Source organism: Osmia bicornis, chromosome 12, assembly GCF_907164935.1.
Source record: "Osmia bicornis bicornis chromosome 12, iOsmBic2.1, whole genome shotgun sequence".
Taxonomy (NCBI): domain Eukaryota; kingdom Metazoa; phylum Arthropoda; class Insecta; order Hymenoptera; family Megachilidae; genus Osmia; species Osmia bicornis.
The window spans coordinates 328,809-353,411 of NC_060227.1; the positions used below are offsets into that span (position 1 = coordinate 328,809).

At 46.9% G+C, this 24,603-nt stretch overlaps 2 protein-coding genes across 9 annotated transcripts; one reads left to right on the forward strand and one right to left on the reverse strand.

Moving 5' to 3' along the window:
• Positions 1-60: 60 nt before the first annotated feature.
• On the forward strand, positions 61-11,972 carry LOC114877621 (protein bicaudal C homolog 1-B). Of its 8 annotated transcripts, none has more exons than XM_029190430.2 (15): positions 61-851; positions 1,120-1,390; positions 2,104-2,147; positions 4,459-4,528; positions 7,307-7,386; positions 8,859-9,071; positions 9,160-9,399; positions 9,491-9,709; positions 9,885-10,185; positions 10,270-10,650; positions 10,731-10,832; positions 10,911-11,158; positions 11,216-11,447; positions 11,561-11,680; positions 11,783-11,972. In XM_029190430.2, exons 2-15 carry the CDS (start codon positions 1,174-1,176, stop codon positions 11,902-11,904), a joined length of 2,589 nt encoding a protein of 862 aa, XP_029046263.1. In that variant the 5' UTR covers positions 61-851; positions 1,120-1,173; the 3' UTR covers positions 11,905-11,972. The 8 variants fall into 8 exon arrangements, with proteins under 8 accessions (XP_029046263.1, XP_029046262.1, XP_029046264.1 ...); XM_029190429.2 differs by having other exon boundaries at positions 63-851; positions 8,856-9,071; XM_029190431.2 differs by having other exon boundaries at positions 63-851; positions 8,856-9,071; positions 10,911-11,134.
• Positions 11,973-13,628: 1,656 nt separating this feature from the next.
• On the reverse strand, positions 13,629-16,652 carry LOC114877626 (peroxisome biogenesis factor 2). The gene has a single exon (XM_029190450.2). The coding sequence runs from the start codon at positions 15,576-15,578 to the stop codon at positions 14,709-14,711; it is 870 nt and encodes a 289-aa protein (XP_029046283.1). The 5' UTR covers positions 15,579-16,652; the 3' UTR covers positions 13,629-14,708.
• Positions 16,653-24,603: the final 7,951 nt, after the last annotated feature.

A 24,603-nucleotide genomic window follows, 5' to 3' on the forward strand; every position in this document is an offset into this window, starting at 1 on the left:
CTGGAAGATTGCAAAAGCTGAATCGCACATGATTTTCAATTTATCGCCACGTAATCGAGGACGCGCGTAACGTTGCAGAGCGTTGCGAATTGAAATTTGCGCCGTTTCCATCCGTAATCTCGATCGATAAGAACCGGTGAATTCGGTCGATCGGTAACGATCGATACTAATCGCTGTTAGAAATGGAAATACAAATGACGAGAACGGTAAGACGGCGGGAATGATCTCGCGACCGGTGTCAAGGTAACGGTTGTCGTTTATACCGATTCCAATTCTCTCGGCTGGTACCGAAGCTGTAAGTCGGAAAAGTATTTAGCGGAGGAGAAAGGAAAAAGGCGATAGCGATAGAGGGTGGGAATTTCGGATGGGGTAGGATACTATCGGTTGGATAATCGAATGCATTGTTTTGATCGAAGAGTAATCGACACGGTATGAGTCACGTAGGCTGATTGCGAGCGAGCGAGCGAGCGAGCAAACCCGTTGGCGAAAACAATTTTTTGCTAATGTTCGCGCTGGCAAAGGTGTTGGAGCGAAAGCAGGAAGCGGGCGGACGGACGAGGGGAAGGTAGAGGATAGAAGCGTCTGGCGATCCGTCGGGGGGTTAAGAAAAACCGTCTCGAGTGAATCGTCGTCGGGCTAAGTTGGCTGCGATTGGTCGATTGGGTGGGTCTCTTCTCCGAAATCCAGCCGAAATTCCGAGAAATCGGCTGCGGCGCTACGCTCACACCGGCATCCCTCTTTATCTGTTTGCGTAGTCGGTGCCGGCAACACGTCCAGTCGTCGTCCCTATTCGTCGTCGCGATAACACAGACGGAAACAGAAAACCAGGACGACGCACCGATTCCAACAGGGTTAGAAAGAAATAGAGTGTCGGTGAAAAAGCGAGCGAGTGGAACAGAGAGGAGAGAGAACGAAAGAGAACGAAAGAGAACGAAAGAGAAAAAGAGAATGCAACCCTGCGGGGTCGTTGCGTATTGGGAATGGATTCACGATTTCTCGATGCTTGCAATTTTCCGTTCGATCGATTATGCACCGCGATGCCTTTCGATCCTTTCTTTGATCGTATGATCGTATGCGTTCGTTACGTTAACGGATTGCTACACACGTTTGTTTCCGCAGGGAAGAAGATCGAGTCGAAACGGTGGAGAGTAGTGATCGAAGAATTCGGACAAGATGAGACCCGACGAGGTGATACAGAACGAGAGGAGGGCGACGGAGACGATGTCCGAGACGTCGGAGGGCACAGTGACAACGGTTTCTGGTAAATCGGGCTTCGAGAGCCGCGAAGAGTTGCGAACAATCGCTTCTCTGTTAGCCATCAGCAATCCAGACGAGCTGCATCAAGAGAGATTTCGCGTTGATCGCCGCAAATTGGAACAGATGCTTCTAGGTGAGAGATATCTATCATTTCTTATTTCTCTGCTCGAATTTTCCTAACTGTGCCGTCTTCGTATCCATCGATTCAGCAAAGCCTCTCGCGTCTACCGTCGACGTACGATTTAAATCGATTATCTGTTTGTAAACGGAATTACGGCTACTGTCAAACTATCGAGCTACCTGCTCTTCTCTTATTTATCATCGAACCGAAGCCGGTGCGGATCTTGTAAACACGTACACACGATTAAGTTTCGAATCAAAGTCGAAATCGAAATCGAAATCGAAATCAAAGTCGAAGTCGAAGTCGCCGCCCCCAATTTTCTCCTTCGTTCGCTCTATTTAATATCTTGTCGATCTGATAGCAACGAACAGAGCTTTAAAGATCAATTGGTGCTTTTCACGATTCATTTCTAACTCGATAGAAACGATACAATTATTTGGGTGTTCCACCGTTCGAATGACCTTGATAACATAGATACGTTACTAAAAGAAGTTAATTGCCGCGTGTTTTCTGCTCGATACAATGATTAGCTTTCGCGCGTTTTCCAATCAACAGGTTAATGTCATTTCTCCAAACGTTTCTTTGACCTCGCGCGTATTTCGCGAGCAAGAAAGAACGTGTAGAAAAACAGCGTGGAGTGGAGGGAAAAAAGACGGAGAAAAAAGGGCGTAGAGTTCGTTGTACTCTACCCATAAACTATTTTTTTTTTTTTATTTTGTTTGCAGGTGATATTGACGTACCCAAGCCAGCGGACACATTTTTTCACAACGTAAGTTACGTTTTATCGACCTCTACGACCTATTGTCCGATAGATCTCGAGATTGATTTCAGCCCTTTGCTCGCGATTCCATTTAAATTAGACCGTATCGCTGCGCCATATTTTTCTTCTTCAGCCAAAATAAATGTACATACTCGGTGACATCGATAACTTGTTGTTCCATCGTTCGTCCCTCCTCCTTTTTCTCTGTACGCGTCGCTTTTACAATTAATACGTCCATCGTGAGATAACGTGGTTGCGCAATGTTCTCGACTCGACTTTCTGTGTTTAATCGCGTAATCGGGTAACGCGTTGGCACGATGGGTTTTCCAGCAAAACGCGGTGTCAACGGGGGGATTTTTGCCATTTTTCTTTTTTTTTTTTCTTTTATAGCGAATTGCGTTCGCAACCTTGCGATTATACTAATGCTAAAGGATCCGAACGATCCTTGTTCGCGCGAATCGCAATGTGGTTGATTTGGTGTTGGTAGCGCGGAACACATAGCAAAAGAATATGCAGCCGTTCGCCAGCAAACGCGAAGGCAACGTTCGCGCTTATCCTTATCGGTGACACGTTGCGTAAAAGGGGGCCTGGAAATACACCGCTCGATTATTTATAGACCGGCTTTACTCGACTCGACTCGGCGCTACGCGCTCGAGCCTACTCCCTCCCTGGTTTTCTCGAGGAAAGCTGTTACGCTTCGTACGGGACACGATGGTGTCGGCATTGGTGTCGTTTAACGAATTATCGACTCGACTCGACTCGATTCACGGATTTTCCGGGTTTCCCTTCTAGAAAATAGAGCTCGTTGATCGAATATCGTAAAGAAAATTTGGAGAGAAAGGAGGTTTTTGCACGATTTTGCACGATTGCCCGACAAAGAGGTTGCAGTTTGAATCGGTGTTGCGCGTTTCCCGAAATACCGTATTACACGCGATAGGTAAATTTAGCAAGAGTCAGTGGACCTCGGAACTCGATTTGTCCCTACCATGGCGGTGGTGGTTGGCAACTTTAGCGAATATCGAATCGGAGAACCGATACGCGTCGAGTAATGGCAGGTGTCCTTACCTGAAGGATAATCCAGGATTCCGAAAAAGGAGAGATATGGTTAGGGCAACGTATACCTCGGTTATCGACATCGCGCGACTTTCCAAACGATTCTCCGTAGTACATAGTTGTCGTAAAAGCGAATTGACCTGTGCTCGAACGGGCATTTAGGGTGGTCCAGGTAGCCTCGTACGATTTTCGAGCAGCTGTGCAACGCGCAAAGTAACTACCTGTTTGTCGGAGCGCGGCGTTTAAACGGTGCATCGCATCGCATCGCATCGCATCGCATCGCATCGCGTGTAAGGGAGAAGGAGAAGGGAGATGGTGGTCGTGGCGACGCGTCGCGTCGCGTCGGTGGAGGTCTGGCCGTTTCTCGGTCGAGTCGAGTCGAGTCGAGTCGAGCCGTGCCGTGCCATGCCATGCCATGCCGTAGTTTCGATGGAGGGAGAAGGGAGGAAGGCGTAGAAACGGAGACGGATAGAGTGGTAACGGCAACGAGTGGGAGGCGGTTCACCGAGCCGTCCCGTTACATTAGGTATCTGCTGTTAGTCAGTCAGTCGTGGCAGCGATTTCGAGGCGGTAAAACGAGAGACGACGCGTGCCGTTCGAAAACACCGTCCTTTCGAGGAGACCGCCGCGCCGGTGTCACGGTGAAAGCGCCGCTTCGTCGAGTCTTTTACACCCCGTTACATTCTTGTCCGTGGATCGAACCAGCAGTGCGGCGAAAAGTGTGCGCGAACGTTCACTCTGTCGGCCGGCCGGCAGTCGATCCAAAGAACGAGCCGAGTCCCCGATCGACTTTGCCTCTGTTGGATCGTGGATCGATCCGGCTGAAATTTCGCGTCGCACAGACAAACGCGATCAAGTGAACGGATAACGCGCCGATAATTGTTCCAGTGAAAGTACGCGCCATCCGGAGGAGTTTCCGTCGCCGCCTCCTCTAGTTTCAGATTATTTTCGCGCCGCGCCGCGCTGCGCCGGTTCGAGCGCTTCCTCGTGTCGTCAATCGAGATCATGTCGCTCCTCTGAACGTTTGCGAAAAGAAGGAAAATAAGTGGTGAAATCCTTTTCTCTACGCTCGCTCAGCATTTTTTTCTCCGTATCTGTTTGTCGACGTTTCGTCAAAGATTTGGCAGACCCGCAACCGGTCGAGATACACCATCTGTCGACAACGATGACCGTGGTAATGGCTGGAAATTTTTTAAACGAACGCGCGCGCCCTTGCGATGCAGCAATGCGTTCTTTGCTAAAGTTCAACGAGATTAATTTGTTCCAGGTTATGGAGGAAACAAACACCTACGTTACGTGGCCGTCCCGACTGAAGATCGGAGCAAAGTCGAAGAAAGGTAAGAACGCGTGCGCTTTTCGAATTGTCAAAGAGATTGGGAATGGGAGAGACGCGTACCGGAGGTTCGACGACTTTTGGCGACCTTGGGTGACGGGGTCGAGCAACACGTACCTTGCGTTCATCGTGGTGGATTGAATCGAATGGAACGGAACGGAACGGAACGGAACGGAACGGAATCTCGTTACATATGCACTGTAGCCCGATTACGTCAGTAGCGGATCGGCCGCGTCGCGCCAGCTGACGGTTCGTGTATCGGCGTATCGCTTATTTTCTCGCCACGTCTATTTGCGGCTGGTGGTCGCTTACAGCTCGAAATCGTCTATCGTAAATTTCTTCCGTTGCTGATTTCTTTGCTGAATCAACTGTTTCGCGTTCCGGTTGGCGACACGTCGCGTCTCGTCGGCCAACTCGAGGAACGTAGGCTCGATAATTAGAGCGCACCTATTAATCGAAAGTGATTACGAAACGCCTCGCATGCTTGCTCCGGTGCAGCAGCGCGTGTCGACCAAGTAAAACGGCTGCGGCCGTAGCAAGGAAATCAGCAACGTCCGTGCTCGCGCGAAATTAGCTCTTTGCTGGTTGTTCGTAGCGCGCGTCTGGTAATCGCGATGAGATCGAGCGGCGCGAGTGGAAAGGTTTCGTGGAGCATCCGTTCGTACGTTCGTTCGGTCGGTCGACCGTTCGACCGTTCGACCGTTCGCTGCTTCGCCCGTTGGCCTTTCCTCGTGTTCGTTCGTCGTGGAAACTTTTCGGTGATTCATTCCTTCCTCGTGACCTGAACAGCTGTTGCGCGCCTCCACTCACCTCCTCTCGCTTCTTCTCGCCTTTGCTTCCTTCGAGCTCTCTCAAGCAAGGAATCGTTTGTGCGTGACAAGCCGCGTAATCCGGTATAAATAGGTCCTCCAGAGTCCTACCTCCTACGGATTTCCTACCTTCCTTTGCGAATTCTCTACCTCCTTTGCCTCTCGATACTTTCCTTTCGACTGAACGCGACTCTACCTACTATGTATGTACATATCTCTTGCATTTTGCTCGCGGGGCCATTCCCGATGACATTCGACGACCGAATTATTCCGCTCTCAACTGTTTGAAAGGTCGTTCGTGACGCGCCGATCGTATTCGACTTTGTACATTTTTGCCGCTTTCCCGACGATCATCAAATTATGCAACTATGTTTTTACCAATGCAACGCGGCAATTGTTCTGTCGTAGTCGCGTCGAATGGAAGTATGTAAATATGTATGTAGGTTTCTCGGCGCGCGCTTCGTTCCTGTTTCCTACTAGACTGATCGCGGCCGTTTCGTTTCGTTTCGTCAGTCGCATCTCGAAAATTGCTCGTTCAACAAGGTAGAGTAACTAAGTATGGTCGCGAAATAACGGGAAGCGTCCCAGATTCCTCGAGAAAGAGAGAGATTCCAGGTTTCAGCGATAAACACGAAACGGTCGAGCCAAAGTCGACGAAGGAACTGTTGCTTTTTCCATTTCGAACAGAGGGGAAAATTTGGCGAATTTTCAACGTTGCGAAAGCTGTTTTGCGATACGTGCGAATGCGACAACCTCTATCGCTTGCATAGAGATGATACGTTGGGCGTCGCGATAACTTGGCCATCGCGAAACATCGAGCTCGAAAGATCGCTCTTTGAATCCACGTTCTTTTCAAAAACAGTTGTCCGTTATCTTGTCAAACTCACGGATCCGTGTCTCTCTCGCTCTTCAAAGATTGCACGAGGATTCAATGTCAAAATAAATTTCACGAGTAGCAATCGTGAAAAACGATATTTGCGAGTATTGCGCAACCGAGAAATTATATCGTCAAAAAATGATTCCATACTTGTTAGACTCGATTTCTCGTTGTCTTCGCGATCGGGTGGCGCGTTTCGTTTGCGTCGATTGGATAAACTTCGATATCGATATCGATATCGATCGCGATCGCACGGTTCGCGTTATCTCTGAAGAATAACAGGAAGAAAACGCAACTTGATCTATTTTTCGGTCAAAGATTTGATTCGATCGAGTTCTTTTCCCCGTTCGCAACGAGCAACTCAACCTTTTTAATCGGTCCTCGTTATTTTTACGCGAATTCGTTGAATATCGATCGTTTCAAGGTACTGTGATAATCCGAAAATTCAATCACGATATCTCCTCGGCGATAAAACGCGCGTTGAATTCGCGGAAGGAAGCAAGGATCGTGGTAACGCTCGCAAAATATTTACACGGCCGAGAGAGCCATTCCAGCGTGTTCGTCGAGGAGCTACAACGAGTTGCCTTGCCTTGCCTTACCTTACCTTACTTCACCTTACCTTGCTTCACCGCTTTCCTTCCTTCTTCGAGATCGATTACGACATCTTTTCCAACGTTCGATTTCCTGCTTTTTCGATCGTGTGCGCTACGACTCGTAGCAGACCCGATTAATAGCTTTTGCTCTGCTTCCGCGCTTCCGTTCCTCCGTTTCTCCGTTTCTCCGTTTTTGCACGCAACCATGAGATCAAGCGGTGTACGCGAACGGACGATTGATCGATCGATCGTTAATTACGTTCCCGCGACGACGCGTCATCGTCCTCGACTTTGGAGCGTATCGTATCCAGGAAGAAAACACGCTCGAATGAGTAGGTTACGCTTGAAGAATATTAAAAGCCGCTTAGTAATCGGTGTCCCGCTCGTACAAGCATCGGCGTCGATCGCATTCCCTCGATACTCGTTACTCGTTACTCCTACAAAGAATAATAACCTATGTATTGCTGCGTTGTTGCATAATTGCTGTGCTCGTTGTTTTACAGATCCGCATATAAAGGTCGCGGGTCGACCGGATGACGTGCGAGCTGCGAAGGAGAAGATAATGGAAATTTTGGACACGAGGGTAAGAGATCGCAATGTTCTTCTTTCTCTTGTCATTCTTTTCTTTTCGTTCGATGAATCGAGAATCGAGAATCGTAATCGTTGGTGAAAAGAGAAAATAAAGAAAGAAAAAAAACGAATGTAGGAGAGAAGAAGAAAGATAAGGTAGAGTAAGGCGATGGAGGAGCGAGTGGAGTGGCAAGCAGGCGATTTGCTGCTTTTTACCGAAACGTTACGTCATTTCGCGAGCAGCAAGATTAGCGGTGACCTCGTCGATCAGCTTTCGACTTTCAGCGTACCGAATTGATCGACTCCGCGTGTCGTGCAAACATTTTGCTCTGCTCTTTATCAAAGATAATCCTTCGTTCGATAAATAGCCTGATGGTCGGTGCGCGTTAGTACGTCACGCGTTATGCGTGTGCCGTATACCAACGTTTTTAACGATATGCGACCACGATCGATATCGCGGTATCGATTTTTCTTACCGCTCGTTTTTACCTTGCAAATTACGCGTGGTAATGTCACGCGATGTTTCCGCTCGCTCGTGGCTCATTTTTATCAAAAAACAACAATATCGTCAAGATTCGACGTTTCGACGTTTCGACGTTTCGACGTTTCGAAAAGCGAGGAAGAAACGGAGCGCGCGACGCGACACCGCATAGCGAGAGGCTACGCTATTTATACGCGAACGTTGTCTCGCAAATTCTCAGCCAAGAAAGCGAGACGTTCTACGCGAACCAGTCCCGCTCGCGTTTGTCGATCGGCATTACGTTGAATAGCCTCGTACCGTTAACTCCAACGCGACTCAATCCTTGTCCACTGTTCATGCAAACTGCACCTTCCTCTACTTCTCTTTTTCTCTCTTTGACGATTTCTATCTCGAAAAGAAAGCAATAGAAAATCAAATAAGAATCGCGCGTACTGGCTCGTTGTTTCTCCATTACAACGACTCACCTGCTTCTGGTGTAAACCGCATACCACACACAGCACCGCGCGAGCATTCACTTTTTGCCACACGATTCGATTCGATTCGATTCGATTCGATTCAATTCGATTGGTGCGTGCGTAGAAATAGCAACGATATCGTTGAAATAGCGCGGCGAAAGAGCGCAGCGGGTTGCATAGGCCGACAGGGCAGAACGCTATCGCGAATGGTGAGCGGCGAACGGCGAATGGCGAACGGAACTTTTACATAACACTCTCGATAGAATTGATTCGACAACGGTCGTTGAGATCGTGCTCGTTGAACTCGATCGGTGGACGATGCGCGACGCGTGTACAACGCGCATACGTAAAACACGAGTGCAAAAGTCAATATGCCTCGGCGGAAAGTCTAACGGTGTTCCCTAACGTCGTCGAGGACGTTTTGTATTTTTCCATTTGTAACGTTGCGTCGCGTCGCAACGTTACGAGCAAGTTATACTCTTTATCGAATATGTTTATCTTTTGCGTCGTCGTTACACGCTTTCGCGCCGCTTTTTCTCGTTGCAGCAGAGCAATCGAGTAACCATGAAACTGGATGTAAGTTACACCGACCATTCGCACATCATCGGAAAGGGCGGTCTGACGATCAAACGAGTGATGGAGGAAACTGGATGTCACATTCATTTCCCGGACAGCAATCGTAGCAACCATCAAGAGAAGAGTAATCAGGTGTCGATCGCTGGAGAAATGGAGGGTGTCGAACGAGCCCGTGCTCGAGTCAGGGTAAGTTTCGAAGACGAAAGTCTCGTTGAAACGAGCCTGCTGCAATCATTTTTCTTCTTCTTCTTCTTCTACTTCTTTTCCTTTTCAGAATCTTACGCCTCTGATCTTCTCGTTTGAATTACCGATCATGGGCTCTTCGCAGACCGTGCCGGATTCCACTTCGCCGTACGTGGTTAAGATTCAAGAGAAATACAACGTCCAAGTGATGTTTCGCACCAGACCAAAACTGCACGCTACCTTGGTGGTGGTGAAAGGTTGCGAATGGGAGGTATCTCAGGTGAAGGAAGCAACCGTGTTGCTCATTCACTACATGTGCCAAAACCTAGCTGTAAGTTAGTTCTCATTATAAATTTCCCATCTTTCGTGGTTTTTGCCGTGTGTCGCCGCCTCGTGTAGTTCGATAGGTATGATTGTTTCAGAATCAAATACAAGTACAAATGACGATGGAGATTTCGCCGCAGCATCACAGCATCGTTCTCGGGAAGCAAAGCAGTAATCTGAAGATGATCATGCAACGCACAGGCACTCAGATAATGTTCCCCGATGCCGGAGATCCAAACATTCCCAGCCTGAAGAAGAGCAACGTGACGATCACCGGTGGCATTCACAACGTCTACTTGGCTCGGCAACAATTAGTGGTAGGTCATGTTGTTCCAGCGATTATTTGTCTTTCTTATCGGGATCTGCGAACTGCTTATCTACTCGTTTCTTCTTTGCTTCGCTTGATTTCGTTAATTATCACGCAACCTCGATAACGTCGTTTCGATACACACAAATACACGTTGCAACGGCAACGATCGTTTCTCCATTCAGGGTTCGCTGCCTTTGGTTCTGATGTTTGATCTTCCCGAGGACTCGATGTCCTGCGTCGACACGGAAAACATTTCGCAGTTGATGCAGTCGTTGGACGTTTTTATAAACGTGAGGCACAAGCCGAAACAGAGCACGCTGTCGGTCATCATAAAAGGGATCGAACGAAACGCGAGTAATATTTACGAAGCGAGAAAACAGCTTTTGGGCTTGGACGAGCCCCGGGTACACGCGGAGATACCTGCCACTTACCATATTCCGAACGCAGGAAATGTCTTTCAAGGAAATACCAGCAACGGTACAGGTAAATCTCGTCGTTACGTTTCCCTTTACGATTCATCCTTTCCACGGAAGCAGACTACACGATCGAAACGATACGTCTCGACAGGTACCAACAACAATCTGATGGGCAATCTATCGGAAAGCTTGTCAAACATCTTGACGATAAACACGCAGAATCCACCTTACTGCGTGTCGCCGATGTCTCATTCGCCGAACCCTCTGGGCTTGTCGCCTCACTGGGGCTTGTCAACGATACCCTCCATGTTCTCGCCGATTCCGCTTCATCATTCTTACCCATATCCGCATCTTAATCACCTGCTGACCACGCAGCACGTGTTGCACAACAACGGGATGCCTCCTCATTCCCACGGACTGACGAACCACGCTTTGACCAACATCGGCCAGCTTCACACCAACGTGCCTACCGGCTTTCACAGTATTCCCGGACTGAACGGTAGTTCCTTGCCAGACAGCAAAGAAGGCAGTGGTAAGTTTCGTTTCGGTAACCAGTGTCTGCGATTTCTTCAGTTCACGCTCGATCTTTTTCTTTTTTATTCTTCGTTCCAGCTTACTCGTCGTTGAGCAGCGTTTCTAGTTCTCTATCTAGTCCAGCAATCAGTCCTCGTAATGTATCACCGGTCAATCCTATCGAGACTAGTCCTAATTTAGGTAAGAATCGTTAACTAACCGACGACGAATAGAAATGTTATTGTTGTTGTTGTTCTTGCTGCTGTTGGTTACACACAGATTTATCGAGTATGCTGTCCGATCTGTCGGTCCCGGATCGACGCGCACCAGGTTGCGAAAAGAAATCCTTGGAAATGGCTGTGCAACAGAATTTCGCCCCGTTCGACTACGAGCAGAAGAAAATGTTGGCGGCGAAAGCGATTCAAAGGAAACCGAGCTTCAACGATTATCGCGTGCCCACGTCAGCTTGGTCCGGTTATGGGCTCAGCCAATCCATTCCTCCCGTAAGCACGACCGACTTGAACAAAGTAAGCGGACCTACGCGTATCTCTGCTAGCAGATGAACAGTTTTTCGTTGTTTGCAGGAGTTAACGGCCACTTCTCATCCGTCCGATTTGTGGAAAGAACCGACGACACCGGTCTACGGCAAGGAGGTCGAATTTGCTATCGGTTCCAGCAAAGATCGCGTTGGACAGATCGGTATAAGCTCCAACTACATGGAACACACGCCTACTTCGCATCTGAACAGAATCACTTCTCATCGGTACGACGACTTGACCAGCATGCTCACCAGTGTCGGACTGGAGAAATATATACGTGAGTGGAATTCCTAACACGCCGCTGCTTCTTCTTCTTCTTCTTCTTCTTCTTTATGCTTCTGCTTGTTACTTCAATCGACCAATCCATGTTGCTTGTTTTTCGTTTGCCAGGCCTGTTCACGTCTCACGAAGTGGACATGGCTACGTTTCCCTCGCTAACGGATAAAGATCTCTGCGAAATTGGGATAAACGCTTGGGGTGCGAGACGTAAAATAATGCTGTTGATCGCTGGTACGTAGTACGCGCTTCGGCTAATTAATAACCAGGCTGTTTGTCAAACGTTTACACTTATCATTCTCGCGTAACGCGTCGTTCCGTTTCACTTTTTTATAGAAATGAACAAACGAACCAGCCCGTTTTGCGGGAGCGCGGCTCCCGGTGCAGAGCGCAAGTCGTCCAACGCCACCATCGCCTCCAGCACGATGGAAAAGTGTAATCTGGACAGCAAGTGGTAAAACGAGGACAAAAAATGGTGATATTCTTAGAGAACCGTTGAAAAGCAACGGACTTGAACAGGATTCTCGTGCTGCCGCAGCAGATATTGGATTTCGAGACAGCGGAACATGAGAAAATCGAGATCGAATCGCGCGAGTTGCCTCGTCGATTCGACGCTAGAATCAAGGTATAATTAGTGTGTTAATTTACGATTCCAGGCACCAAAAGGATAACCCGACGATTCTTTTTTGTGAACGAGGACCGTTTGTATTCTTTTTTTTCTTCTTTTTTTTTCATTTTTTTTTTTTTTCACAGTCCTCGATTCACATGCTCGGAAGGTGCCTTAGATTAAGTAACTCGTTGTTAATTTTGTTTCGTTAACTTTTTCTTACGTTGCTAAATGGTCTTTCTATTTGTCGCGCGGTACTCGACGAATCGATGATTCCCTGCATCGCTTTGCGCGTAGTATCGTTCGACTCGGTTGTGTGTCCTGTGTGCTTGTGTAACGGTGAAGAGGTTCGTGAATCGCGAACGATAGGCGTACGGTATATAAATTAATGAACGGATAACGGTTCGATTGATAGAACGAAAGCTTAGCAGAAGCGACGCGACGCTTCGAAAACTCGACGTTCCGCGCGTTCAGCGGCCTTTCGCTTTAGCGAAGTTATAATATTTATCTCGACTAAGCTCGAAATTCGGTGGAACGCAAAGTGAAAAAGAAATGGGGGAGAATCGAGATGAAACTGGTTCTTTGCAGCTCCGTTTTCGAGTTTTACAAAATAACAAAGTATTTATTATTCATTCGCGAGGGACGCTGGACGCGCGTCGAGCTACGGATTATTATCGATTCCATTTCTGGGGTACATCGTGATTTTCTTAGGTTTTCTTTTGTTTTCTCTGAATTTCTTTTTGTTTCTTTTAAATCTAAGCACTCGATAGAATGGCGCGGAGAAGCATCGAGTGAGATATTTTTGTCGAATCAATAAGCTGCATGCGCGTGTTTTCTTGTTCCGTTTACGTAGTAGCAGTTTTACAGAGGTAAGGTAGTCGCTCGATATAAATTATTAACGTTTTAAACTTGTTTTTTTTTCTTTTTTTTTCTTTCTCTCGCGAGCACGAATGAAACGGAAGCGTTAGGCAATCGAACGGAGATTTTGCACGCAGTAATCGACAACGATGTAGATTAGAGAAAGTATCGTATCGAAACATTCGTTAATCGCGATTGAAGCGGTTCGTCGATTGACGCGGTCAGCAATGCAAATCGTTCTTATCGCTCGGTGTATGTGTGCTAATGAAAATCGTAACACCGTCTTGGCCAAAGCTACCGAGGATGCCTAACGAACAATTTTACCGCTAAAAGTTCTTGACTAAGTCTTTCGTGAAGTCTTTTTAAGCATAAATTATTCTCTCGTTTGATACAGCACGATCGACTCGTGCTCGATAGCGATCGGAATATTAGAAAAGAAAAAAGAGGTACTATATGTTAACTAGTTGTGTGTACCTAACGATAAGTATACGTATGCGCGCGCGGCTGAATGTGTGTGGGATATATTACAAGACTGTGTCCGATCGTCCCTGTTCCTCGTGTTCGTGTTTCACGGCTAAATAATAATATAATCGTTTCTTTGATAGACGAATATACAACTAGCTAGCTTCGAACTCGTCACTGTTCGTTGTTCGATCGTTGCGACGATCGGACCACGGACATATTTTTCTATTTTGCTGTTGCCTTCGTAACGGAGAATTCTTGTTTACGTTTACGTTTACGTTTTCGTTTTCGTTTTAGTTTTCGTTTTCGCGATGGAACGTCGTACAAGCGTTCGATCGCAACGCTGATTCGTTATTCGCGAGATGAAGCTTGATCGATGGGCGCAAGATTTTTCTCTCGGAGCTCTTGCACGATCGATCAGAGCTCGATCTTTCTTTCGCGTTTCTTTCGACGTAGAAAGAACAACGCGTATCTAAAAGTGATAACGATGACAAACTATGTGATCCGATATAGCTTTCATTAATGGCTGTAAGAGTGTCGAAAAACGTATTGTTACTGCGATTAACAAAGTTAGTATTATTAACTTGGGATCTTGGGTATGCTCGTTTTCCTCAAAGAATTGAAAAAGCCTTTGAATCGGATAAACAAAGTATTTAGCAGCGATGATTATCGATCTAGTCGCTGAAACACGCTCGCGCAGCGTGCCTATCAGCTAGTGGAAAAGGCGAGAAATGAGAAATAAGACATTCCAGAACAGCGAGAAACGCGAACGAGTCAAAGGATTAAAAGCGAATACAAACGAGTTTTGAACGTTGTTTGTTCAAACTTGTTTCGTATCGATGTTGTAATTATTATTGCTAGACGATCGAAGGACGTGCCCGCCCATCGAGCAAGCGAAACAACATAACGAATAAATTAATCGACCAATGTATGTACATAATATAAAACAAACAAACAAACAAAAAAAAAAAACAAACAAACAAACAAAGGAGAACAAAAAAAACCAAAAGGTGTGTATCGCGTCGGGTGCACGAAAGGGAAAGCGTTTTATAACGATGCGGCATGATATTTTTATACGGTAATCTTTGGTTATTTCGATAAACAACGAACATATCTGGTAATTGATCCATTATCGTTTGTTTCGAAGGAAACGCCGAGTAAATGAGAAAAAAAAAAAAAGTTAAAACCTTGTATCAAAGTGAATAAAGAAAATTTTTGTATTGCAATTTTTTAATAAAAAAAAAAGATTAATACGTATGTGAATGATACACATCTAGTTTCTCATACAGACCAGAGAAATGTAAATACAATATGATGATGGATGGTTTTGGGTGGTTAACTCGTTGCCAGTTCGCCGGACGTTGTTGCGAAACTTGCTTGATACGTTTTCATGTCGCCGGTGTACAGTCGCGTGGCACACTCGGGACACTGAAACTCGTTCATCGCGGCAAAGTGCGCTTTTAGACAATAGTAACAAAAGATGTGTTGGCAGCCAGCGTGCACCGGTAAAATCGGAGTGTCGCCGCAGTGAGCGCAGTTGGTCGATTGATCCATGATGGGGAAAGAGCGTCGTACAGCGGCGTGTTTTCCGGATCGCGTGAAAAGCTTCTTGAACGCGTGCTTGATATAATGGAAATTAACCATGGGTAAGCCGGTGGTGAACAATTCCATTAAACCGTGCCAGAGCAGTTCTCTCGTCATATAAGAGTAGCCAATGTTTCTGGGTTTCTGAACGGTCGTCGAACTGTTCGCTATCCCCAACAGATACTCGACCAAGCGAGGTTGCCTTCCTCTATGTAGAAACAACAGCAAGTTGAGGAACTCGAGTAATCTTGAGACGTCCGTGATACGATCGAACGCGGTCTTTAAATTTTCATTGACATCGGTGTTTGCGAGCTTATCTCTTACGTATGCCGGGACGATAGTTAAAATTAAATAGAGAACGGACTTTGTACGTGTGATGTTCCCGTAATGCAAATTCAACAGTTGTTGGCCAAAGGTCGAGTTTCCTCGTCGCAATGAAAAGTTCCATACGAAATAGCGGAGAAGAGCGTCGATTTCAGGCTGCCATCGATCAATCTTCTCGATCGGTTGGTACTTGGTAATCTCTTTCACCTGCTTCCTAAGCACTTTGTAGATTTCCTCGTCCAATTGAGCAGCGTCGATCTGATTGATTCGAGAGACGTAGGTAGTAGTCGGTGACATTTCTCTCGATTCCGTTGTAAACTCCGGAGCAACGTAACGCCGCGTCCGAACGTGGCGCGTCGCGCGACACGGAATGACGTCGTCGTAGACTCGTAGCGTGTAGATCTGTCGAGGAAGCGATTATTTTCGTTGCGGCGCGATCACGTTTCGCGTGTAACCGCGCATTGGAAGGGCGAGTAAAGTGGGCAAACGGAACGAGTCGAGTCGAGTCGAGTCGAGTCGAGAAGAGTCGATTCGTCCGAATCGGTGAGCTCTGGGGTTCGGTTTAGTTGGTTCAAAAGTCGTAAAGGATAAGGACGTCGCAGTAAACGTACGAGTCGCGTATCGTTTTGGAACGCAAATTTGATATTCGGAAAGCTTTTGACGGGAGAAGAAGAACGAGTAAGGAGAAACTGGAAAAGTGAGGTTAGGAAAAAGGAGAACGGCGGGGTTGTCGAAACGAAACGGCACGACGCGACACGAGCCAGCACGACTCTTCACGACTTGCCACGACTCGAGACGTCGGCTCCGTTCGGCTCGAACGAGACGTCCCCTAGTCCCCTAGTCCTAGTCGAAAAGCGAAGGAGGCATCGCGACACACAGCTTCGATTACGAATCTCTGGTTACCCGCAGTGAAGGAATCGCAGTCGCGGGGCACGCGCGTACCACTGCCCTCTGTTAGCGTTCTCTTGGAAATCACGTGTGAAACGGAAGGGATTATAGTCGCGGACGGTGTTCTTTAATACGGTTTTCGAGAGGAAAAAGCAGTGAACGATCGCTGCTAGTTGTCTGTCGCGAACAGTTTTTGAGGTTAACTCGACGGACAGTTCGAAGCGAACGCGACCCGAGTCGAGCCCGCGTCCTATCGCGTTTCTTCGGGCTCCATGTTGCCGCTGGTGGAATGACGTCATCGAGTGTTAGTGCTTCGAGAGTGAACTTCTTTCTTACCCGTTCTTTCAAAGTTACTCGATCATGTTTTCGTGATAAATTTTAAAGTCTTAAGACGGTGCGGAAGACGGTGAATCGATTGAACCAGCGGCGAGTCCTGCTCGCCGCTTACCACTGCCCTGCGCTATTACATTACCCATTCACTACTCGAGGTGAGTACTCGAAATTATGTAATATCCGTTTTTTTACTTCGCATTTGCAAGAATTCACGGTCGAATCATCGTTCCGTCAACTGACATGTTAACCTCTGATCCGACCTTCCGATCTCTTTTTTTTGTCTCTCCTCGTTTGTCTGTCTGTCTGTCTGTCTGTCTACTGCCCACTCCCCCACTCTCTCTATCTCGTTCTTTCCTTGCATTTTCCTCGTTATTTCGCAAAATATTTGTATCCGTTTCGATTTTGGCGTTTTCGCCTCTCTCCTCGCCTGCTAAGCATATATCTTTTGAGGAAAGGTCTCGCAAAGTGACAGAGCCATATAACCTCCCACGATATCACTGTCGCGAGTACCTACCAGTCGAACGCGTTATTTTCGAGTCGGCCACTTGTTCGCGACCATCGTCTATCTCGAAAAAATATCTCTCGTTTCGAGTATGTAGCGGATACATTGACGAGATTGACTACCGCGTTAAAATTCGATTAGGATCGTAAGGTTATGCTGTGTTTTTCAAATATCTATGTTTTCGCGGCGATATATCGCGACAGATGCATGGCGCGTGACACGATCGCTTAATCGCATCACGAGGAAAACATGCGGGCGAGTCTTGTTTACGCACGATTTCGAGCAACACGCGCCACGCGTTCTTCGAGGACAAATTTTCCTTTCTACTTTACTGTTTTCGCATTGATTTCTTTTGCCGTTTCACGTTTTTAAGTTTTCTTCTTTTTTCTTCTTTTTTCTTCGAGCGCGAATACAATTCGGTGCGTCGAGGTTGGGTTGGACTGGCGAACACCGCGTGTACGGTGTACTACTACGGGCCACGGAAGGTGGGCGTGGCGTGCAAAAATTTCCTAACAACCTGACTATTCGGAGACGTTTCTTTTGTCCGATTTTCCTCGTGCACGAAACGGCGTAGGCGTACGCGTTTACTTCAACACAGAAGGTTGTTATTCGAGACGTTTGTACGGGTAGAATGGGTAGGAATTTTTGTACCGACGTACCAGGTGCATCCAGCTATTTATTTACGAATAACATCCTCGATAAGCTTGCATTTCGATCGAAAGAATCGCGTTTTTCACCTCGAGTTTTCCTTCCCTCTGATACCTTGATTTATCAGACACGTCCACGTCCACGTCCACGTCCACGTCCACGTCCACGTTAAACCGTGAAATTTTCGTCCCTACTCTACCCCTAGCGATGTTATCAAACTTGAACGCGGTAAGCTTTCGTTATTTGAAAGCGTGCTCGTAAAACGATCGCCTGACGTCGATTACCTTGCATATGTTGGCCGCGTTCGTTATACATATCGTTTTAATGAAAATTTCCTCGCCCTCGTGAAGAGAGGAAAGAAATGGGGTACGGTTTTTAATAGTCTGTGAATGAATTGCTTTTTTGTTTGCGTACATACACGTGTAAAGTATGAAAGTCAAAGGATGCAAACGGTGTCGAAAGTTTTTGTTTGACCGTAGCGTGCTGCCATCTCGTGTTTTCACGTTCCGGTGTATGTATCGTGACCCCGTGGAACGGGGTCACGTGTATCAGCCAGCCGCGGCCTGCCACTTCCGACCGTTTCCTCGCATACGCAATCGCCTCTAAAAGCGCCTTCGATGCTTCGTCGAGGGAATTTTGAATTTCAAAGCAGCGAACTTAGGTTGGTCGAATCAGTCGAACGAAAGGATGCGACTAGGCGCAGCGGTGCGGCAACGGAGAATACGAACAGAGTCGGTCGGTCGGTCGGTCGGTCGGTGTTGCGAGTGACCGATCGATCGATCGCGTATCCGAATCGCGGGGAAGGTTGGAAAATAAACCGAGGCGGGCCCGAACGATATCGAGGACGGTTTTCATTCTTGACCGAGAGACGAAACGGTCGGGAAAGTCAAGCTTCGCTCCGGCTAGATAGGTGGTGGCGCGAGGCGTGGCGAAGTATTGATCGTCGTTGCGATTTCCCTTCCTTCTTCGTCCTCGACCAACGTCACCCCCTCGTTCGACCCACCTACACCTCTCCTTTCGCCCCTCTCGCCCACCCTCTATCCTTGCTACTTTCACCTCCGTATTCACCTTTCTTCTTCCCACCGATGAATCTCTGAGCCTGCTCCTTTGTTTCGTGTCATCTCGTAACTCCAATTCCCCGAATCTCGATCGCGTTACAATCGTACTCCTTTCCAAACCTAAGCGATTACCGTCGTTCCTCATCTGCTGTCCTTTCCTGTTTTTCGAATAGACACGAGCACGGTTCAGTGTTCAGAAATCGGTTGTCCGGTCGATGACGTCTTCTTTATCGATACCGAGCAACGGGAGCATCGCCATCTGTGAAGGGGTGGCTGAGTTACCCCGATCCTGCCAAAAAATACAATTCCCTAGAGTGATCGATGTCTCTTTGCGAATCATTCTATGCTCGATGGTTACGTAAACTGTTAGTCTTTTTTAATACGTATCGAATTTTTTCTAATGGAAAATTTCGAGAGATTCACTTGAGAAAAATCAACCACGTTTCGAGGATAAACGCGTACGCTTCTCCAGAATTTCTTATTCGCTTTGTCTCGAACTTGATAACGAGCTTTCTTTTTTCTCTTTTTACCTTCAACGCGTAATTAGCAGAGACTCTTTTATACTTGGAAAAGTTCGTGCTCCATCCGAACTTTCTTTTCTTTTTTAACCGGTCTTCGTTTTCCGTCGAGAAAAGGAAATTAAATTCTTTTGTTTTTTACGTACTTCTGACCAATTGTAACGTCTACTCTGAGCTTTATATTACAACGTTGAGCGTAGAAGAATGAATGATATTAACCAACGCGTGTTTTGGAGTATCGTTGGAAAAGTCGTCGAGGATTTCATTTTGTTATTATTCATTCGACGGTGCTGTTCAACGAAATTTGTCAGTTTACGAGGCGAGTTCGCGTTGCTCGGCGCAAGCTTGTGATCGGAATTGCTAATACGAAATCTCTCTGGTGTTGTTGAAAATTCTTGCCACGCTTCGGTATCGCGTTGAAAACTTCAACGATACGCCGCATCGATGAAGATTCCCTCCTTGGTTTTCCCAGGAAAATGCGAGACCTTTTCTTGTTTGCCTGAGATCGCCGATAGCCGATACAGGTACAGGTACAGGTACAGGTACAACTACAGGTACAACTACAGGTCTGGTTAAAATTTTATCGGGCTTCGTGAAAGGGAAGCTTTTTTTTTTTCGATTTTTCACGTGGATAGAATTTTCGCTTCTTGCTTTGCGGTGGTGCACGTTAGTTGAGAAGAAAATTCTTGCAAGATGGATAGTTGAGTCGCGTTTACGTTGCAGCCACATAAATCTCTACTGGTGGTGATAAATGTAAACCGCGTTACCACTGTTGCGATCGTTCGAAGACAGAAGCTTATGTTTTATTACCAGCCAGTTAACCGAGGAAGACGAGTTAAGACTTGTAACGTTCTCACGAGTTTATTCGGGTGTTGTTTAGTTGTAATTGAAAATGTGTAAATCGAACCAAACGACGCGACGCGACGAGTAATCTGATCGAGTCGTTGAACGACAGCGACTGGATCCATGTATGGGTTCGTTGTCCTGAAAGGGTTAATGTCATTATTATCAGAGGTTCATTTTTTGTCGTTCTATCGAAGCAACCGTGTACTGGACAGGAAATTAACTACAGCTTCTTTCCGACCCGTTCTTCACCTTTGTACGCTTTCTCTCTGATAGAGTATCGTGTTTACGCGAAAAAACGATTGTTCCGCTCGAGGATGGCTGCACCTGTCGTCACTCGATCTCATTAGCTGTTTAAACCAAGCATCGATAAAATATTTCTTTCCGTTCATCTTACTGCTCTGACAAGCCGAAATGTATGATTTTCAATAGAGAAGATCGGTGCATCGGTATTTTTTTCTCCCTCTGGAAGCGAGCGATTCTTCCGGTGGAACGTGTGCAAGCAAAACGCGAGCCGGTTCGTTTGTACGCGTATAGGGGAATCAGAGAAGAGCCCTCGACGCGCGCCAATCTAAATAATTATTGCGAGAGGGATAGCTGTAGCCGGCTTGCCGTTACGCAAGGGTGTACTCGTTCTCTCGAAACCGCGTAATCACGATATGTATACCTCTCGTTTTTTGAATCGAACCTCCAAATTTCTTACTAGTTCTTCTCTTTTACGATTAGAGTTAGTATTTAGACAAGCGTTAGACTTTGATCGATAAGATTCTTCGGAAATCGGGGTTGTGATTTGTCGAAAAGCAAACGCCAGGATCCTCTGTAGAGTAAGTTCAGGGTGTGAAGAGAAACGTTGCTTTCAATTAGAGGATGCATCGGGATAGCAGGCAGGATGGTCGAAGGGCAACGAGTCTTCGTATGCGCGAAAAGGATTCTCTCGAATCACTTGTCTCCCTGTGGAGTAGCTCGTTGGAATCTCCCCTAACGACCGAAAGAAACCGCGTTCGCGAAAACAACATCCCCACCGTTCCCTCTTGTCCCCGATCGTCCCTCATCGTTCCCTCTGGGGATGCGTGTACGGTGTACAGGGTTGAAAGCCGGCTAAATCCCGTCAGTCAGGAAACAAACGGGAATCTTCGCTCGATATGCGTCTACGGTCTACGCGATGACGGAGGGTGACGAACACCCACTCCCCCTTAGTATCCCCAAGTACTTCGTTTCCTTCGTACAGAAACCGATGCATCCCCCTTTTTCCTTCTTCTTGCTCTCATGTTCCCTATATTCGTGCCACAATTATACGATCTCTACGCGTTTCTGCTGCTCTTCGAGTATCTCGTTAATTATATTGTTTCGCCTTGACTTTTGTGTTGCAGAGAGATCACCGAGGCGAGGGACATGGAACTCGTGGTAGCTTCCTGAATCGGTGAGTGCTTCTAACCCCCTTTTATATTGGACGATCGTTGTCTCGTCGAGTTAGAGGCGTAGCCTTTGATTAACGCGTTCACTGCTAACGAGGTTCACCAATCACGGAGCTTGCAAAATTTCATTTCGCTCAAATATTTCAGGAATAAAGAAATAAGAGCTCTAATCTGTGCCATGCCTTGCCTTGCCAGTCAACGCGTTAAAGTTACCCCCGGCTATCTTGTTTTTAATTAAGAGTCCTCGATCTAATTCAGCGTTTATGAAAGTTCGCAAACGTTTAATCGACTCGCTCGACGACGAGAGTTAATCCGTTGGTTATTTAGGGCAACGCGATCGGTTGAGAATAATCAATCAATCGCAAACTGGAATGTTGCAGTGTCGCTGACAGAGGAGAGGTCGAGGTTTGTCTCGAGGACGAGCCTCGATGGCTCTCGAAACGAGAATACGATGCGACGCGACGCAGGAATCGCTTTCGTTAATAACGGTTAAATGTATCGTAACAAAGATAGAGAGGTTTAGTCGGCATTTCCTCGATACCTTTGCTCGAATCGCGCAAGCGCAACGCTCGGTAAACGTAATGGGGATGGTTATGGATTTTCGGGCTGCGCGACCTTCGCGCGTCGCATCCCACGCTTTTCCCGCCCGGACATCGTCCTTTACTTATTCCCCTTATATGTACATACCTTTCAAACGATCCTTGGATTTTCAAGAAAATTACCTATTCGATCGCTCGTTGGGATCCTTTAGATTTCAGGGTTGACCTCAAGCTTGACGCTCCACCTTTCGTTCTACGATCGCTCTCGTTTCCCGCGATTCCCGAAGAAACGAGGTAGCTCCGCTTTAATACTCGCGTTTCGTCGCGTGACCGTGCCCATTCGTCCAGCGAAAAGTTATGGTTAACCCCGTCGGCAGGAGTCACCGACTTTCCAGCTTTAATTTTCCTCGATGGAAAGGCTCGATAAATCAGACGCCTTTTTTCCCACTTAGAAATTCCATTCCCTTCTTCCGTTCCCTTTAACGGCTAATAGCGATAATAGCCAATAGTCTCGTTGTTTACGCTGACAATCGAGAAATTGCGCTATCAGGAAAGTTTTAACGAAGGTCTTTGATCTTTTTGGGGATTCGATCTGGATGTATTGTGAGGGTGGCTTGAAACTAATTCGCGAATAAATCGATCGTCTGCACTCGATTTATCAGGCGATGATTGTGCAAGGTATTATACGCAAAGGAGTATAACCAGTTGGTCTGATCAGTGTTTTTGGCGCGAGATTCGTAAGCTTGTAAAGACGTAGACACGGTGTAACTAGTTTCGTGACTACATCGATATCCACGGTGTACATCTGTAAGTGGTGTCTAGGTAGGTAGGTAGGTAGGTAGGTAGGTAGGTAGGTTGGTAGGTTGATAGGTAGGTAGGTAGGTAGGTAGGTAGGAGTAACAGCGGAGGATAATCTCGTGGTAGCTAGGTTGCGGTACTCTGCGGTACTGTATGCCGCCATCTTGCTTCATCGATTTTTACCCCTACTCTCGAATTCGTCTGTCGAGCCTCCGATTCCCCCGTGTTTCTTCTTTTCCCTTATCCCTATTCCCTTTCTTCGCTTGTGTTTGGTTATCGTCCAAGATTACAGAAGCAACGTACCGAGGGTTTATAAATTTTCATACAACGACAGGAACGCAATGTCAAAGATATCGACGCGACGTTTCCGTACATTCAGCCTGCACTCGTCTTGTTTCTAAATGAAAATCAGTCTTCTTTGTGCTTCGGAAGTTCGTTGAAACACGGCGAAGGTACATACATATATCGTACGCTTGACACGTAAATCGATGCAGGCAACAGTCATTAATGTGGCGTGTAATAATTAACGGGAGAGCGCGGCTCCAGATTCGCTAAAGTTTCCGCATTCCAAGAAATTTTTACGAAGAACGACGCGACATTTCGTTTTTCACCTTTACGATTGTCCTTCGAATCTTTTCTTTTTCGTTTTTACGTAACAGTCTTTCGTTCGTTTCTTTTGGCTTCTGTTGCTACACGGCCACGAGAGGCCGACGCGTCGCGTTGGCTTGATCGAATTACGCGGACATCCTTGGCGGTTCGCCGATCATAATTAACTTCGAATAGTAGCGACTGTTATGCGGAAGGGAGTAGATTCGGGGGCGAAGAATTGGGGTTGTAACGGCATCGAGGGCACCGAGGGCACCGAGGGAGTGTTTATTAATTAACGAACCGCACGATGCACCACTTGAATCGCAAATAATGCACCACGATCCTTCGAACCGCTATAAGACAGACTGGCAGCGGACGCGAAAATTGCTTTACCTGCTTTGCTTCGCCTTGCCTCGCTACCTACCCCTTTAACGAGGATACTATTCACGAGGCTAATTTCAACGAAGGAACCTTCTTTACGCCTCGTTCTACCGATCAAAGGAAACTCCACCGTTTTCTTCTTTCGTCAGTTTTCCGTTGGAGTAGTTACGTATTAGCTGAAATGTAAGGTAAATTGAGCTCGACCGAATCGGGGTTTCTCTCGGCTCCGTTAAGCTTCTTATTGTTAGTTTATCAGGTAGCGCAGCGAAGGATTTTGGCCTCTCGAACAAAGGGCCAACAGTGTGTCCAACAGCTATTACGGCAAATAACGTTCTTAAGCGAGTTGAAGGCAGGATACGAGATAGCGCGAATCGATTGTATCGGGAAAAGTCAAGATTTAGGGTTTTCTGTCTAGGATTTTAGAGGAGAGATGAGGAGATGGATGTGAAAAGGAATAAGAGGAGACAGCTGGGAGGAATGCGGTGGCATGTTGGTTGCGTCTGGTGGAATAACGCGTGACGACGTTAGGGATCGTTAGCCACGGTATGCAGTCACGGTAATAAACAGGATCTCCGTCGAGACGATATTTTGGAGGCAGCAGTGGCGTCGTTCTTGTCCGTAATAAGCGGCAGGTGGCCTTTCTACGCTTTCTTCTAACGAACAGACGCGAATTTAGTGGTAACTGGTAGGTAGCTGGTAAAGCGAACGGTTTGCGAATCGCTCGGGAAATTCCTGTATATTCGCGAACGACGTGTCGGTTGTGTTATGAATATTTGAACAGCAGCTAGGGACGAGGAAAATACGTTAGAGC

Excerpts from the sequence above, each read along its gene's own strand:
- LOC114877621 (XM_029190429.2), top strand. The coding sequence starts at position 1,174 with ATGAGACCCGACGAGGTGATACAGAACGAGAGGAGGGCGACGGAGACG. Across the intron at positions 7,387-8,855 it reads TGGAAATTTTGGACACGAGG|CAGAGCAATCGAGTAACCAT; the intron begins GTAAGAGATCGC and ends TTCTCGTTGCAG. Across the intron at positions 9,072-9,159 it reads GAGCCCGTGCTCGAGTCAGG|AATCTTACGCCTCTGATCTT; the intron begins GTAAGTTTCGAA and ends TTTCCTTTTCAG.
- LOC114877626 (XM_029190450.2), bottom strand. The coding sequence starts at position 15,578 with ATGTCACCGACTACTACCTACGTCTCTCGAATCAATCAGATCGACGCT.